Source organism: Cygnus atratus, chromosome 2, assembly GCF_013377495.2.
Source record: "Cygnus atratus isolate AKBS03 ecotype Queensland, Australia chromosome 2, CAtr_DNAZoo_HiC_assembly, whole genome shotgun sequence".
Taxonomy (NCBI): domain Eukaryota; kingdom Metazoa; phylum Chordata; class Aves; order Anseriformes; family Anatidae; genus Cygnus; species Cygnus atratus.
This window is the reverse complement of record NC_066363.1, coordinates 82624538-82639704: the sequence shown is the minus strand read 5'-3', so window position 1 is coordinate 82639704 and position 15167 is coordinate 82624538. Positions and strand designations below refer to the sequence as shown.

General features: G+C 37.1%; 1 protein-coding gene across 2 annotated transcripts in view; it reads right to left on the bottom strand.

Moving 5' to 3' along the window:
- DNAH5 (dynein axonemal heavy chain 5) overlaps positions 1–15167 on the bottom strand; it is a 128484-nt gene that overhangs the window by 61648 nt on the left and 51669 nt on the right. For both annotated transcript variants that reach the window (XM_035552710.1, XM_035552709.1), the window contains exons 36-43: positions 14256–14434; positions 13171–13358; positions 12538–12732; positions 12079–12213; positions 11308–11415; positions 7129–7282; positions 6407–6553; positions 4389–4630 (exon numbers count right to left, since the gene is read on the bottom strand). In XM_035552710.1, the coding sequence (XP_035408603.1) occupies positions 4389–4630; positions 6407–6553; positions 7129–7282; positions 11308–11415; positions 12079–12213; positions 12538–12732; positions 13171–13358; positions 14256–14434 (1348 nt within the window). The remainder of the gene's footprint in view (positions 1–4388; positions 4631–6406; positions 6554–7128; positions 7283–11307; positions 11416–12078; positions 12214–12537; positions 12733–13170; positions 13359–14255; positions 14435–15167) is intronic.

Here is a 15167-nt window from a genome sequence, read left to right as displayed (position 1 = left end):
AAATCTATGTTCATTTCAGCATCTGAGAATTAGGAACTAAAGAAAAAAACTTCATTTAATTCTGTTAGTAAAATAAGTAAACAATGCAAGATTAACAACTACACTGCCTGCTGGAATACATACTATATATCACTACAACAAATAGATTCAAAGGAAGATGGACTGGAAAAGTCATCAAGATGTTTTGTTTTTGAAGTAAAAACAAAACAAAAACACAAATATGCTATTGGCTCAAAAGATAAATAACTACATGTTGCAATTTCACAGTCAATTTCTTTTTTTTTTTATGTAGGGAGGGTGGGGGGAGAGAAAGGAAGGTTGGAAAGGTTGTTTCATGTTTTCCTTTTAACTGTTGCTACCACCAAAATAAAAGCATAAGATCATTATAGAATAAGTGAAACTACTTCTGTGCAACACTTACATCAAAACAACTAAATTTAGTCTCTGTATCACTTTGAAATAAGGAGGTAAATCAGGTCTGATAAAGCAAAATTAAATGCCTATTTTCTTTGGTTTTGCTGTCTTTTCAGCTAAATCTATATATCGATTTAAACTGAAACATTCAATAGGCTGTTGTCTGCAAATAAACAAGGAGGGAAAACCAATACAAGGAGGCAGATCTGTGAAAACCTAACATCAGTAGGCCGTAGGCAGTGCTGTAAGTATGGAAAGAAACAACACAAGTGGAATCTCATGGAAGTCACTGTCCTAGATGCATATTTTTTCATTTACATTTTTCCAAGTATCTGTACTGATAAAAAAAAAAAAAAAAAAGCCTTGCAGAAATATACATAAGGCACGTGTATTGACTGCATTTATTTGCCTGGGTAAAAATTTGTTAATGGCCAAATTATTAGGAAACTTACTAAAAAGTTATTTTCTTCCAATAAGAATGCACACATTTTGAGCTTGGCAAAGAAACATATCAAATGAATTAGTGATGATTATCAAGTGCTGGTGTGATTAAACACCTCCATATGACTTCATATCATTGTAAAAGGGAAAGGCTGCAGGCAGTACTAAAGAAATATGGTAACACTTTAGCAGTGAAGTAACATAAATATGGGGAATCATATTAATATTCCCATAACTAGAAAGGAAGATAATGCATGGAAGATAATGCATCCAGAAGCATGGACAGTTCTGGAACAAAACACTGGGAATTTGCGGTTAATAAAAGAGCAAAAAGTAATGTGAAAATTTGTCTCATTTACTAAACCACAATTCATCTGTCATTAGAAGACTTCAGTAAGGAATCACGTGTTTTGGAGTTCAGTGGATTATCTCTCAAGCAAAACTGGCTTGGAATATTTGCAAACTGGCTCTTGCTGCATTTAAAACAGCTAAGCATCCACTATTTGAAAAAAATAAAAAAATATATATAACAGCAAAAATAATTACATTAATAATTGTGAGAAAAGCCCTATGGAAAACTCATGTAAAAGATTTTGTGTGTTAAGAGATACTGAAAAAGAAAAGATCGAGAACAGAAAATAACAAGGAGGATCATTATTAAAAGCATAGGCAGAGTACATGAGAAAGCATGTTTTTCTAAGAGTTGCATTGCCATCTTCTTTAAGAAATAGAACATATCAAGTCTTACGGCCTAAACTGTTAATATTTGTCTCCAAAGATATCAACATTTTCATACCAAGAAAGGCTTCCCTTTGTTCCTTCAGGTGTGAAGGATCAGAATGAAAATGGTTACTAAGCATTATCACTACAGAGTCCAAGCATAAACACCTCACTTCTTTTGTTTTACTTTCTAAATGAGTTGGAGGTAAACTCTCTTAAATGCAACAGCAGCCAGAGCACTAGTAGAATGTTTGTGTCTCCTAAGGGATTTCTGACAGAGATGCAGTTTATCAGATATCAGATAATAAATTGAGAGCATGCTGGAGATTTTATAAAGGTTGGAGAGCAGAAAAAAATGAATATTCCCTGCTATCCCCAACCTTCACAATAAAACAAATTAAATATTTCTAAAACTATGGTGAAAATTTTGCAGAAATCTTTCCTCTTGCCTTAATTTTGCTGTTCTTCCAAAACACTTCCTCCTGTCTTTATTTTCGTTTTGTTGTGAATGAAAATATCAATATCCCAAAATACTAGATTCAGAATGCTAGGGGCACTCAGGTAGAAAAAATAAGATTAGGTACTAGAATAATTAGGAAAAAATATTTGACTCAGGTGCACTAACATCACTAATCAGACTGAGGAAAAATTAAAGCAAAAGGTCCAGAGATTCTTGCTTGTGCTTTTGGATGAATTTCAGTAGGGAACTGGGTTGTAATTGAGACATCTTGCTACAATATTAGTTTGTGCAGTTCCTAACTAGAGGTTGTGTTACAGGTTGGTATGGACCTTATTGAATTATCAATAAATAAAAATAAAAAATGGGGAAGAAAACAGCATGTGTGTTATTCTTTCAGTAAGAAGAAAAATACATCTTCCAGCATTCATTGAAAGATAAAAAATTGAGAAAATGAGAAGCAGCTTAGGGGTTTTATGATTTTTTGAGAAATCTGTTTTCTCTACAGAGAAGCTTTTGTAACAACAGCAGAATGCAACTGTAATTCAGTTCCAATAACTGCGTCATATCTGCCTCCTTAGACCTGCTGGCCACGCTTCTTAGTAGATGTACAGTGCAGGATGCAATTGGTCTTCTTTGCTACAAAGGCACACAGTTCATCTACCAGTACCTTTCAGCTCCTTTTATGAAGACCTACTTCCTAACCAGTCAGCCTGCAGCCTGTGTTGCTTTGTGGGCTTATTCCATATATCTTGCATTTTCTTTCATTGAACATCATAAGCCAGTACCCGTCAGCCAGTTTCTCCAGTCTGTTCAGGTCCCTCTGAAGAAGCAGTCTGCAAACGTGTTGAGTATCTACTTCATCCCCTCATCAGTGTTGCCTAACTTGATGAGAAGAATTTTGTCCCTATTCAGCAGTCTTTGTTCCTCAAAGTCCCCTGGTCATAGAAATCGAGCCTCTGCCTGTGACACTTGACACACACTTAGGTATTGACCTGTTGGATGCGTACACTTCTACCTGAGCCTTTCATGCCGAATAGCAGGATCAAGAACATCACCTGGGTCCCCTTGCCCTTCGTCGTCATCCCCAACAGCTCTGCAGTCACTTTTGACAACCTCAGCATTGTCCCTATAAGTTTCATTGCACCCTTGTGGATGAGCAACAAGGGTAAGGAGTCTGAGGACGTGAAAGCCTTAGCAGTCTGTCTGCTACAAAACTTAGTCCCTCACAAGCACCAAACCTCCATTGCTGAGTCACAACAGAAGGGCATCTCCAACACAGAGGGGAGTCTCTGATGACAATCACACTCCTTTTCCTCTTCATTGGTTAAGGCTAAACCAGTTCTGATGCCTCCCCACATGGGTCTTGTTTCTCCTCACCTGTTCTCAAGGCATTATGCCTCTTCTACCATTTCAGATCTGCAGGTGGAAAAGCAGCCTCCCTTCTGTTGCCAGTCGCAAGTTTCCAGGCTTCCTTATCCTGGGAGTTTCTGTTCAGCAAACCTTTGAATTCAGTCTCTTACAGACTCTCTTTCTTTCCGTTAAAGGGCTCTGGATCTTGATGCTGCAGTATCTCTGCAAGGACCCTGCTGATCTCCTATTTGTCTTCCCTGAGGGCACATGAGTCTTCTCACTTCTTCCCCCAACTCCTTCACCTGCTAGTTCCATGCCCAGGACACACCTCCCGCAGGGGCTCCACTGACTCCAGGCACTGTCTTCTGCTCAGGATTTGGACAGGTGCATACTGTCTCTCTCTTGATTTCTGTCTCTACTAAAATCACTCATACACTAACAGCTGATCCAGTCAGTACCAGAGACCATGTCCTGAGGCATATCAACTTTTTCTTGATTGCCAGACAAATCAGAAATTTATGGACAAGGAATCCATTAGAGCAAGCAAATAAGATTTACAAGCATAAGAGGCTTCATGAGTTAAAAAGATAAGAAATTTGAGGATTTCTTGAGGATTGCTAGATTTCCGAATCAGCCTGTTTACTCTTTCTTCTTCATTGCTCTGAAGCTGCAGAAGAAGCTGCTAAGAACTCAGTGTTTTGACAACTGAGCTGTTCTTCAATTGCATAAATTACCTTGAATTACAGATTTATCCAAATGTGAAATATGAGGGTTGCTATTTTTTTAACTGTAATATGTTTACTATGTTCCTGAAAAAACATACTTTGTGCAATCTACCATAAACTCTGCTATATTAAATACTCACCTATATATTTATACAGCATAAAGGCTATTTCATAGCTAGAGTCACAAAATCAGGTCCTAAAGTAGCAATAGTAAAGTGCTGAATACAACCAATAGAACTTTCAATATATAAACAAATATAATCACTTAGCTACTGTACCTCAAGGATAGGACTCCAGTTGAGAACTGAAGAGCTCATGAATACCATCCCATTCCTTGAAACTGTTGCCGGAGAAGCATTATCAATATTATGAGGCTCAAAGACTATTTTACAATTTGGTGCCATAGGTATACGATCTCCATTTGCAAGTGTTAGAGTTCTGTTATCATCCAGGACAGAATTAAGGTTCTCAATCCAAATAGCATCAACTGGACCATCAAGAACTATCCAGATGTGGTCACCTACAGTCCAAAATAAAAGACAAAAATGCCTATGAAAGAAGTTTTAGTTTCTTTCAAGGACCAGTTTCTTCTCTCTTCAAACATATTTTCAACTAATTCTGAATTCATGCACACAGCTACAATCTCAGCTTTAAATACAATTACCATTTCCATTACTCACTTTCAATTAAGTACTTCAGTTTGTCACCTTATCATAATAATTATCCGTTACTCAGTATATACAGTGTCATAAGCATATGTCATCAGTTTGTAATAGTCTGAAACACAGCTTTATGATTCCAGTCTTCAATTCAATAATAAATTAGGTTTATTTCAACTTACGTAAAGCAACATAAAGATAGAAACTGCAGAACTATTTAAAACCACCATTCATCTGTTTCCAAAATGTTAGTGTAAATGTAGTGAGATTAAATGAAAGGAACACTTGAAAAAACACTTTCTCAAATAGCATGCTCACTTTCATATATAAAAAAGGACCATTAAGAAAAGATTCTTGTTTTTGATTCCCCTGCTTACAAACTTGATCCAGCTCCTTTGGAAGCTTTTCCAGCTCTTTCCAATTAGTACTACAAGTGTATATTAATGCATGCTTGTGTTTCCTGGGAGGGTCTAGGTCTGCGCTGCTCGCCTCAGTCAAGTACTGGGCAACCAGCCCCAGCTGGCAAGGCCCTTGCCCTGGCAGTCCCCTTGGCTTCCAACTCCCCATCCCTTAGGATGCTAGCCCTGCTGTGCACTGCCAGAGATATATGTAGTCAGAAAGAGCCCCACTCTCATCTGCCTTCAGAGAGAGTCTTTACTATCTAGGTGCTGTGTTGCTAGGCATGAACCAAGAAGGTTCAGGATAAGAAAACTCACTTCTTAGCCAAACACCTTTACATTTAGAGGTTTTTCATAGCTACAGTACAGGCTTCTCAGGCATGAGATGGTCTTCATAAAGAGTCATTACGGGAGCATTGCAAATGGTGAATCTGACTGAGAAAGTCATGTGAGTGTGCTAACTTAATATTTCATGCTGAGGGAAAAAACAGAACCAACAATTAATGAAATGCTACATTCCCCAGGGTACTACATTTCCAAATTTGAAACAAATCCAATAAAATTAAGTCTAAAAGTTATTTTTCTATTTTAATGAATCTGTATCCTTAAAGACTAATGCTTTTTTTTTAATTGAACAACAAATGTTTGCATTTTCTCTTTACACCTTTTTCTTCCTTTTTAGTCCAAATGGCCTAATTATAAGGTCATATACTAATATTCAGACAAAACAAGAAAGAATCTATCTAGCACCAAACCACCAACGCCCCTCCTTTAATTAATATAGCAGACTAAGAATATGCCAGAATTATTTTGTATATGTCAGGCAGAAATTGGTTGCCTAAATGGAATTATCTAGCACCATTTCAGATGGACTGTGGCATGTGCAGGGCTGGCAGATACGATACAACTTAAGGAGATTCACACCCTTCTATTACGGCAGTTTGAGACCTGGTAGAAATCCTGACAGCACCAAAATTTTATATTATAACAGTGCTGTAGGAAAAAATTCTTACTTTCCACTTTCTTTCATGCAAAAGCCTATCATTTCAAAGAGAGGGATAAGCAAAACAGTATTTGCTACACTACACAGTTTCAACACAAAGTATTTAGACCAGAGACTTTTTAAATACAATTAACGGAAGTTCTTACAGCTATATTCAAAAAAAAAAAATCAGCTACTGTGCTTTAGAGAGACCTGCAGCTTGTTTTGTTTTGGAGGAAGGGTTTTCTTTGGTATACCTTTCTTGGCTCTTAAAGTTTTTCTCCAGAGCGTTGAAAATATTCCATCTGTCCAATCATTGGTTGCCACATCAAGACGTCCAAACATCTGTGGTGCAGTTATAGCTTTAGGATTCATTCTCATTTCACGATGTGGCTGTCCACAATCTATGCAGGCAGATCATCAGTTAGTTTTGGTATTTCTTTTCAAAAGTCAGAGAACTTTGACAAATTCAACATCATTACACCCATGTGGATGGTTTAATACACATTCACCATTATAGTGAGACTGTGTGCTTACTTGGAAAATTTCCTAGCAGCACAAAATAATAGAAGTAGTAGTAATTTTATACTGCAGATAAAGACCCTGTCTTGTGAATTGTGTTCAAAAAGGAAAAGGCCTAACTACTTACGGTAAGGGAAAGCTGTCAGCATTACCTCAGCTGAACAAGTAAGATGCTTTAACCACTTTTTCCAGCTGCCTACCCAGACAGTACTCCTCTTTCTCAGTGTTTCTAGAATAAAAATTTCTGATATATGGAAAACAGGATGTATATATTATATGAATTTGAATGTCAAGTATTTTTAAGTTTTTAAAAGATGTTACCATGATAATTTTTAGTATCACAATACACTGAAACTGATTTTTCCAGTAAGTTATCCTCACAATGAAGTAATTGAGGCTTCCTTTGAAGAAACAAAGCAGAATTTTGTAACATTTTATAATATAAATGCTCACGTACCTGTCATTGCTTTCATCAAAGTGTGGATGCAAGTAGTTTTTCCTGCACCACTAGGCCCTAATGTCATTAATCCATGTCTTACTCTCTGAGTTTCAAAAAGCTGGATAACCTTCAGTTTCCAAGGAGGATGACAAACAAGTCCAGCATTCTCTACCTATAGATAGCAACAGAAATCCAGATTACCACCATTTTAGCGCACATGATACTTTGGTATTTTAAAAATCTTTATTCAATAGAAGACTACAATCTTTTTAAAGGTTTTGTGTATATAACAAACTATTTGGAAAAAGCAGAGTTTTTTGGTGTTCAAATATGTCTTCAGAGCAATAAGCTAAGATAAATGTCTTTCACAGCTACGAAATGTCTCACTTGCCAGTCAGAAAGATTTTATTATTGTTATTATTATGGCATGTTTCTAATTATAAAGCTCCTTAAATGCCTACAATAGCCTTCTTCTATTGAACTTCAAAGAACTTCAAAGTTCTTCTGCAAATCACTTTGTAAAATATTCATCAGTGTGCAGAGAGATCTTGGAGTAACTTCTTCATGTTACCCTTCCGAGAAAAGACATGCTGTTTCAAAATCGAATATCATATGATTCTTTTATACCAGTAAGTTCACTAAGGTCTTTCAGGCTAACGTTCCTGCCGTGATGACCCCATGAAATCTCCTGTCACAAATCAACTAAGTTCTGAAACCAGAGGACTGCCACAGTACATATGTGTGCATGTGTGTATTTATGTGTATATATATTTTTGAGACAGTGCTTTTCTCATCATATATTAAATCACATCACTTTAAAACTGCCAGTGCTTAGGCTAGCACTAATACATGCTGTATTACTCATGCCAGCTCAATTTATTTACCCCACTCTGCAAGGAAGCCAAGAAAAGAAGGCTGCACAGGATGAATTCATCAACAGCAACCATGAAGTATAAGCTGCCACCAACTCTTCAGAACCATCAAGAACACAACTGCTGAAGCAATGGAGTTTGCAAAGCACAGTGAAGACATCATATGCACCATTTTCATGGAAACACGACAAAATTCTGCTACCATTACATCTTAACAGCTCTTGAAGCTAACAACAAACCTATCAAGCTGCCTTTAAGGTACTGAATATAGCTTTTTAGCTTCTTTCCAGAGTCCACATGTATCCAGTAAAATATCCACAAGGTAATGATGCACCCAAAGAACATATCTGAACTGATTTCCATCTTCACATAAAACAAGATGGTCACTTCAGTTATTCCTTCAGCCTAATCAAGTCCTAATGGGCACTGATATTTTCTTAATGATTTGTAATACACGTGGTTTCTGCAATAGTCTTGTAGACTAGATATCCCTCATATTAAAGAGAAGCATGTTCACAAACAGACTTTATATGTTCTGAAAAGAACCTCTATTAACAGCTGTTACACACACTGGATCTGGTTGGGATGGATTTAATTTGCTTCGTAGCAGAACATATGTTGCTGTGGTTTAGATTTATGACCAAAACACACCAGTGTTTTGGCTATTACTGAACAGCACTTGCACTGCAACAAGGCCTTCTCCATTTCTCACAATGCCCTGCCAGTGCATAGGCAGAGAGTGGGCAAGAGGCTGGGAGAGGACACAGCTGTGACAGCTGACCCCAACAGAGCAAAGGGATATTTGTTACCATACGACATCATGCTCAGCAATAAAACCTGGAGGGAAGTTTCTCTGAAGTAGCTGTTGCTTGGAGACCGGCTGGGCATTGGTCTGCTGATGGTAAGTGACTGCTCTTGCATCACTTCTTTCTTCTTTTTTTTTTTCTTCACTTACAAAATGACTTTATCTCAACCCACGAGCTTATTTTTCCTCATTTTTGTCCATACAAATCCCTCCCCCATACCACTAGGGGAAAGTGTGCAAGCGACTGTGTAGGGGCATAGCTGCCAGCCAGGGTCAACCCACCACAACACATAAACACAGGAAAACACTTTCATTTATGTAATGATGGTTTCTTCTTGATGATCTTTTCACAACAGCTTCTGCCTCCCTTTCCTAATAAAGACAGTCCTCTTAAATTTGACTCTGTCCTAACCTAGCTGTTTTCATTGTACTGAATCATTATAGCTTTGAAAACACAACTAAGAGCTCCATTCAATAAATCATTGATCCTCATCCAAGACAAACAAAATTTGGCTGACCACTTTGGGTTTCTCTAGATATTAAGTTTTAGTGGAATGAGAAATACAGATGCACAACATTAAGCAAATGCCCAAAACAAACTACCAAAAATTTCAACACTGTCACTAAATTGTCATTCAACACTGTCACTAAATTGCATTGGGAGATCCCCAGATCTGATTTTTAATTACTTTTGTTCTACATAAGTTGATCACAGCTCTTCAAGTTTCCACCACTGCTTGAGTATGGGCTGACAATATAGCATACCTGCAAGCAAGTGGTAGGAGTCTTAATGGTTTGTGTGGTGGTTTTACCCTGCTATGTAACTGAACTCCACCACAACTGCTCTCTCACTCCCACTCCTCAAAAAAAAAAAAAAAAAAAAAAAAAAAAAAAAACAGGAGGAGAAAATACGATGGAAAGGGCTCAACGGCCAAGATAAGGACAGGAAGATCACTCACCAATTATCATGGGCAAAACAGACTCAGCATAGGGAAATTAATATAATTTATTGCCTATCACTAGTGGACTAGAACATTGAGAAACTAAAAAGCAAGCTAAAAACACCTTCCCCCCCATCCACCCTCTCCTAGCTACTTTCCCCAAGCGGCACAGGGGAACAGGGAATGGGGGCTGTGGCCAGTCCCTGGCACTTCGTCTCCGCCACTCCTTCACAGTCACTCTCTGCCCCTGCTCCACATGGGGTCCCTCCCACAGGATGCTGTCCTTCCTAAACTGATCCTGTGTGGGCTGCCCACAGGCAGCAGCTCTTCAAGAACTGCTCCAACATGGGTGTGTACCTCCTTCTGCACTGACCTTGGGGTCTGCAGAGCTGGTTCTCACTCCTTTCTCCCAGCTGCTGCTGTACAGCAGTGGTTTTTGTTTCTTTTGTTTGTTTTTAGTTTGTTTGTTTGTTTTCCATTTCTTCAATCTGCTCTCCCAGAGGCCCAACCAGCATCACTCCCTGTCTTGGCTCTGGCCAGCGGCAGATCCCTTTTGGAGCCGGCTGGAGCTGGCTCCAATCTGACATGGGGCAGCTGCTGGGCTCTGCTCACAGAGGCCACCCCTGCAGCCCACCTGCTGCCATGTAAATGCAATTGCCACATAAACCCAATACAGTTTGTTGTTAAATGGAGTTGATACTTTCTATGTCTGGCCTCATAGTTTACCAACAGTAGAGCTATGAAGACCATGTTATTATCACCTCTTTTTAATTTACTAGGAAATGACAGTTTAAAGCATAAGATTCAGGTTTCATATAGTTTCTCCTAATGGAAACTATTTAGGAGTCCTTTTTTTAAAATCAGCTGTATAAACTACAGAAAGCAAAACAGTTTTATAGACAGTAGCTGATGATTCAACTCTTCCTTGCTAAGAAACCCATAAACAGACCTATTTATTTATAAATAATCATATTAAATATAAGTAAATGAGAAGTCATTTACTCAAATTCTTCAGAAATGTGTTTTTACATGCTGTTTTTTCTTCTTTTTCTTGAGTGTTTTTTTTTTTGAGCTTTTTATTTCTCTGTTTAACTATTAGATAATTATTCGAGGAATTATTGAAATTCTGGAGGAAAGTTTAATAAAACTGATCATTTAAGTGTTCATACTTCATTAACTTTGTAAATCCCACTGATGTTCTTAAGTCAGCCCTATCACAGTGTTCCAAAAGATCTAATGGAAACTGAAATAGAGGAAATGTCATTTCAGCAAAATCTTTCCTCAAGCACATGTTCTGTTGATTAGACTTTATACAACTATTAAATCCTAATTCACATAAGGCAAATGTACATACATATGTTTTTCAAACCGATCACCACAAATGATTCACAAGAATACCACAGGACACCACAACAATTCAGTGACATCCCTAATGATAAGACTAATATTAATATGCCAATGATAAAGATTTATGGAAAAGCTTAATCTTACCAGCTGGGTAGATTCAGCACCAGTAATTTCTACAGACATCTCATCATACTAGTTATGCCACAACAGCACATATCAAGAGAAACATTACCTGTTTGTCAATAGCAGCTTCCAATTCAGGATACTGTACTTTATCAAGGTGTATATCTGGAAACAGATCTTCAATTAGACTTAGGAATAAGGGTTCATCTTCATCAATCTAGGGAAAATCAGGAGAGAAAAAAAATATCTTTTTTATTTCCATTTATTCTAGCATCTCAAAAGACAACCTTTAATTATCGTGGGCTAAAGAAATATTTAAAAACCTAAGGAACAATCTATGGTAACTAGCAGGACAGAGCAGAAGGAGATCGTGTGATGCTTCCAATAATGAAGTTTTTGAAAATAAACCACTAATATACCAGTTGAATTTAATAAAGTAGATTTTAGTAATACCATTTATACAGATAGATTTTTTTTTGTCTAAGGTCTATAAAAGATAATAAAGGAGATGAAGTATCACATCAGAAGAGGTTTTGTTAACTATTTAAGTCTGTTGAGGTAGCACTCATTAGTATAAATAACTTTTTAAAAGAGTGACTAAATACAATAAGCAGAAAGCTTTAGGCCAAAACTTCCAAATAGGCTATTACACAGAGTTCTATTTGGTCATTTCTTTCTGTAGGTAGCAGTGGAAATAAGTTTAAAAAAAAAATCTGAATAAATCAAGTCATCCAGTGAGTGCACGATTTCCAAGCTAGAATTAGAGGTAAAGGCCACATCCAGTCTGCTAGTGATCACCTTAACAGATTTAAATTGTGAGCCCAAAAACAGTTGGCTCCAAAGTATAGTTTAATTAATTTACTAGGTCCTCAGATCTTACCAGTTTAGACAGGTTCATGTCTCTCAGCACACGCATGACTATGGTAGACTCAGTATCTGTAGGATTTGCTCTTTTTGCCGCTCCCAATGTGCGTAGAACCGACAATATATTCCGCAAGCCAAAATCATAATGCACCTAAAATATATACAAAGTTTGGGAAAAAATTTCCCTAGTTTATGAGGATGAAACAATTCAAACTTATCATTCAAGGTATGAGAAGTGGTACATGTGGTACAAATGTCTCCTAACATCTGTTGGGGGTTTACCCACAATACCCCCTGAGAACCACACAGACATTCATTCACTCCCACGGTAGGAAGGGGAAGAGAACTGAAACGATAAAAGTGAAAAAAATCATAGGTTGATATAATAGGTAAATGTACAAATTAATACTAATAATTTGTGTCACCATTTATAGTCTTTCCTTAAGATAATTTTTCCACAAATGAAAATTATCACCTGTTTTGAAAGTTGTTCTTCACACAGCTTGTACAGTGTAAAGAACTTCCTTGCCAATACAACATTAGCAATAAAACCACAGCTAGCCAACTTGACACGAATTATAATTTGACGATCAGGAACCATCATGGCCACTGAACGGAAGTTGATCTTCAAGTTTTCAGGAAGTTCCTGCCGTCCAGCATATCCTGGATTCTGGAGAGAAGAACAAGTTCTGATGTTGACCACCTTGCAGAAACCAAAGAATCAGCAAAGGAACATATAGTCTAATTTGACAAAAGTAGCTTTTTGGCTTTAAATCCCATGTAAAAAATGAGTTACCAGCTAAATTTATCACCATATCTTTATAGCATTTTAGCCTCTCATATATGAGGTATGAAAGATGTGACACCTGAACACTTCAAATCTAGATTTCATTTGTCTTACAGGTCCAGTTTTGACTGGTTACTTCTAACTAACGTCCATGAAAAAGACCCACTAAACTGTCTTTGTTAGCAATGCTCACATCGCAAATTGTCAGTGAATTCAAAGAACTGAGTGACACCAGAGTTAGCAAATACATTTAACATATCAGGTTAGAAGCGATTATTGTACAATCATCACTGGCATATCAGAAACCTACTGAATACCTACCATAGTAAGAAAGATGCCAAATTCAGGGTTCATTTCCACATTATCTCCGTCGGTAAAAATAAAGCTGTTTTTATGTTCCTTCTTACATGTCAACACAATTGCAATTTGCTGTGCAGCTACTGATAGTACTGGTAAATCAATACGATTGAATTCATCAAAGCAGCCCCAGGAGCCAGACTGAGCAAGACCTTCAAAGAGAAGAGCAACTAAACATCTGACCATTATGTTGTTAATCCTTTTTTGGTATAATTCGTAAGACAAAAAAATCAGATTCATCTGCCTTAGGAAAAAGTAAAAAAAAGTCCTTTGGAGGGCTTAGTAAGGAACAAGGAGAATAGTTTGATTCTTTTTAAGGCAAGAATGTACAAAGTTTCTGAAGTCTTCAAGCCTTTCTATGTTCTCTGACACAACATTAGATTTCTGCTCCTTTTATCAGTATCTTCAACATTTTTCCTGTTCCTCCCTACCTCCAAGAAAATCCCTGCAATAAGTCTATGAAAATATGATGTAATGTCAGTAGCTTATTTCACATAATAAAATGAACAGTAAAAGACAATTTCACTCAGAAAGAAGCTAGAGGTCACTCTGTGCCACATTTCCATTCTTCTACAGCTATTTGGGGGTGGGGGTGGGAATCACCATCACCACAGTTGGTATCAATTTCTGATGCTTAAAATAATGTTTGTATCTACCTTCAGTGAGCTGCACCAATTGTTTTAAACGTATCTTCTGCTATTCATGTATTTCTTTCAACTGATAAGAACTTTGACATTTGTAATGACAAAATACTGAAATCTAAATCCAACACATTCCACCAGTCCAGTAATAAATTTCACACATGCATACACTGGCAGTCCTCCTTGATTATTTTAAGGGTATTTATATACCCTTTCATAAACTGTCTAATCTTATTAGACACTTCTATTTCTTGGAGAGAGTGTTGCAATGGTATTTTACATTCATATCAAGATATTAATTACTTGTGTTTGTTAAAAGACAGAGAACCAGCTGCTGATTATGTGTTAATCTTGACATACAAAGGTGTTCTCTAAGCATTTGTAACTTTCATATAGTCCACATCTTACCTTTGAATATCCTCCCAAGTCCTCGGAAATCCATCTGGTCTGAACAGTTGAAGACCACTACATATTTACCAAGACACCGTCCCATATCTTTGATGGTTTCAGTTTTTCCAGTTCCTGCAGGTCCCACAGGTGCTCCACCCATATTCATGCCTAAAGCTTGAGCCAAAGTGATATAACATCTAAAAGACAACAAGTTATCATCACTTAACAGGCAAAGTACACAGTTTTCTATGTTGTGCCAGAGGCTCTTACTCAAGCATGTCACATGAGGAAGCACATATTTAAGAAGACAAGAAAAGTACTGAAATGACATGCCTCTAATTACAATTTAAATCAGCCAGAAGAAAAACCCTTCACTCAGCCTCTCATGCGAGTAATACTATCGTTAGTCTCTTCATACATAAAAAGTGGAAGAACAGATAATCTTCAATAACCAGCAACCTGAAAGATCACAAGGGAAGAAAAAAGTTACAGCTACTCTGCCTAACCAGTTTGGTTAGCTTAGTTCCTAAATTGCTTTAGCTAAAGTAGCTCTGAGCTACATCATACTGTGGAGTACAAGAATAAAGAACAGATATCTCTGACATTTTATCCACCTTTAAAATTTGATCAGTGTATCTCATTTTCATAAGTGAGATTGGTGTGATGCTGTAGAACACCATCTGTCAATTGTATCTAAAGAGAAGCTGCAGAATTTGCTGTAGGAAATAGTTTTAAAAATCTATTTTTTCAAATCCCTTATTTTGTCACTTATTTAGACATTTCGTTTATAAATCTTTTTGTGTGTTATTACAGTTAGGTAGGTAGACATACCAGTTTATTGTAACTTAATAAAATTGATTTTCCTGTTTATTCTTCCTTAGCTGTTACCATTACTTGCCTGTAAACATGTATTTTTGTCCTCTCTCTCTC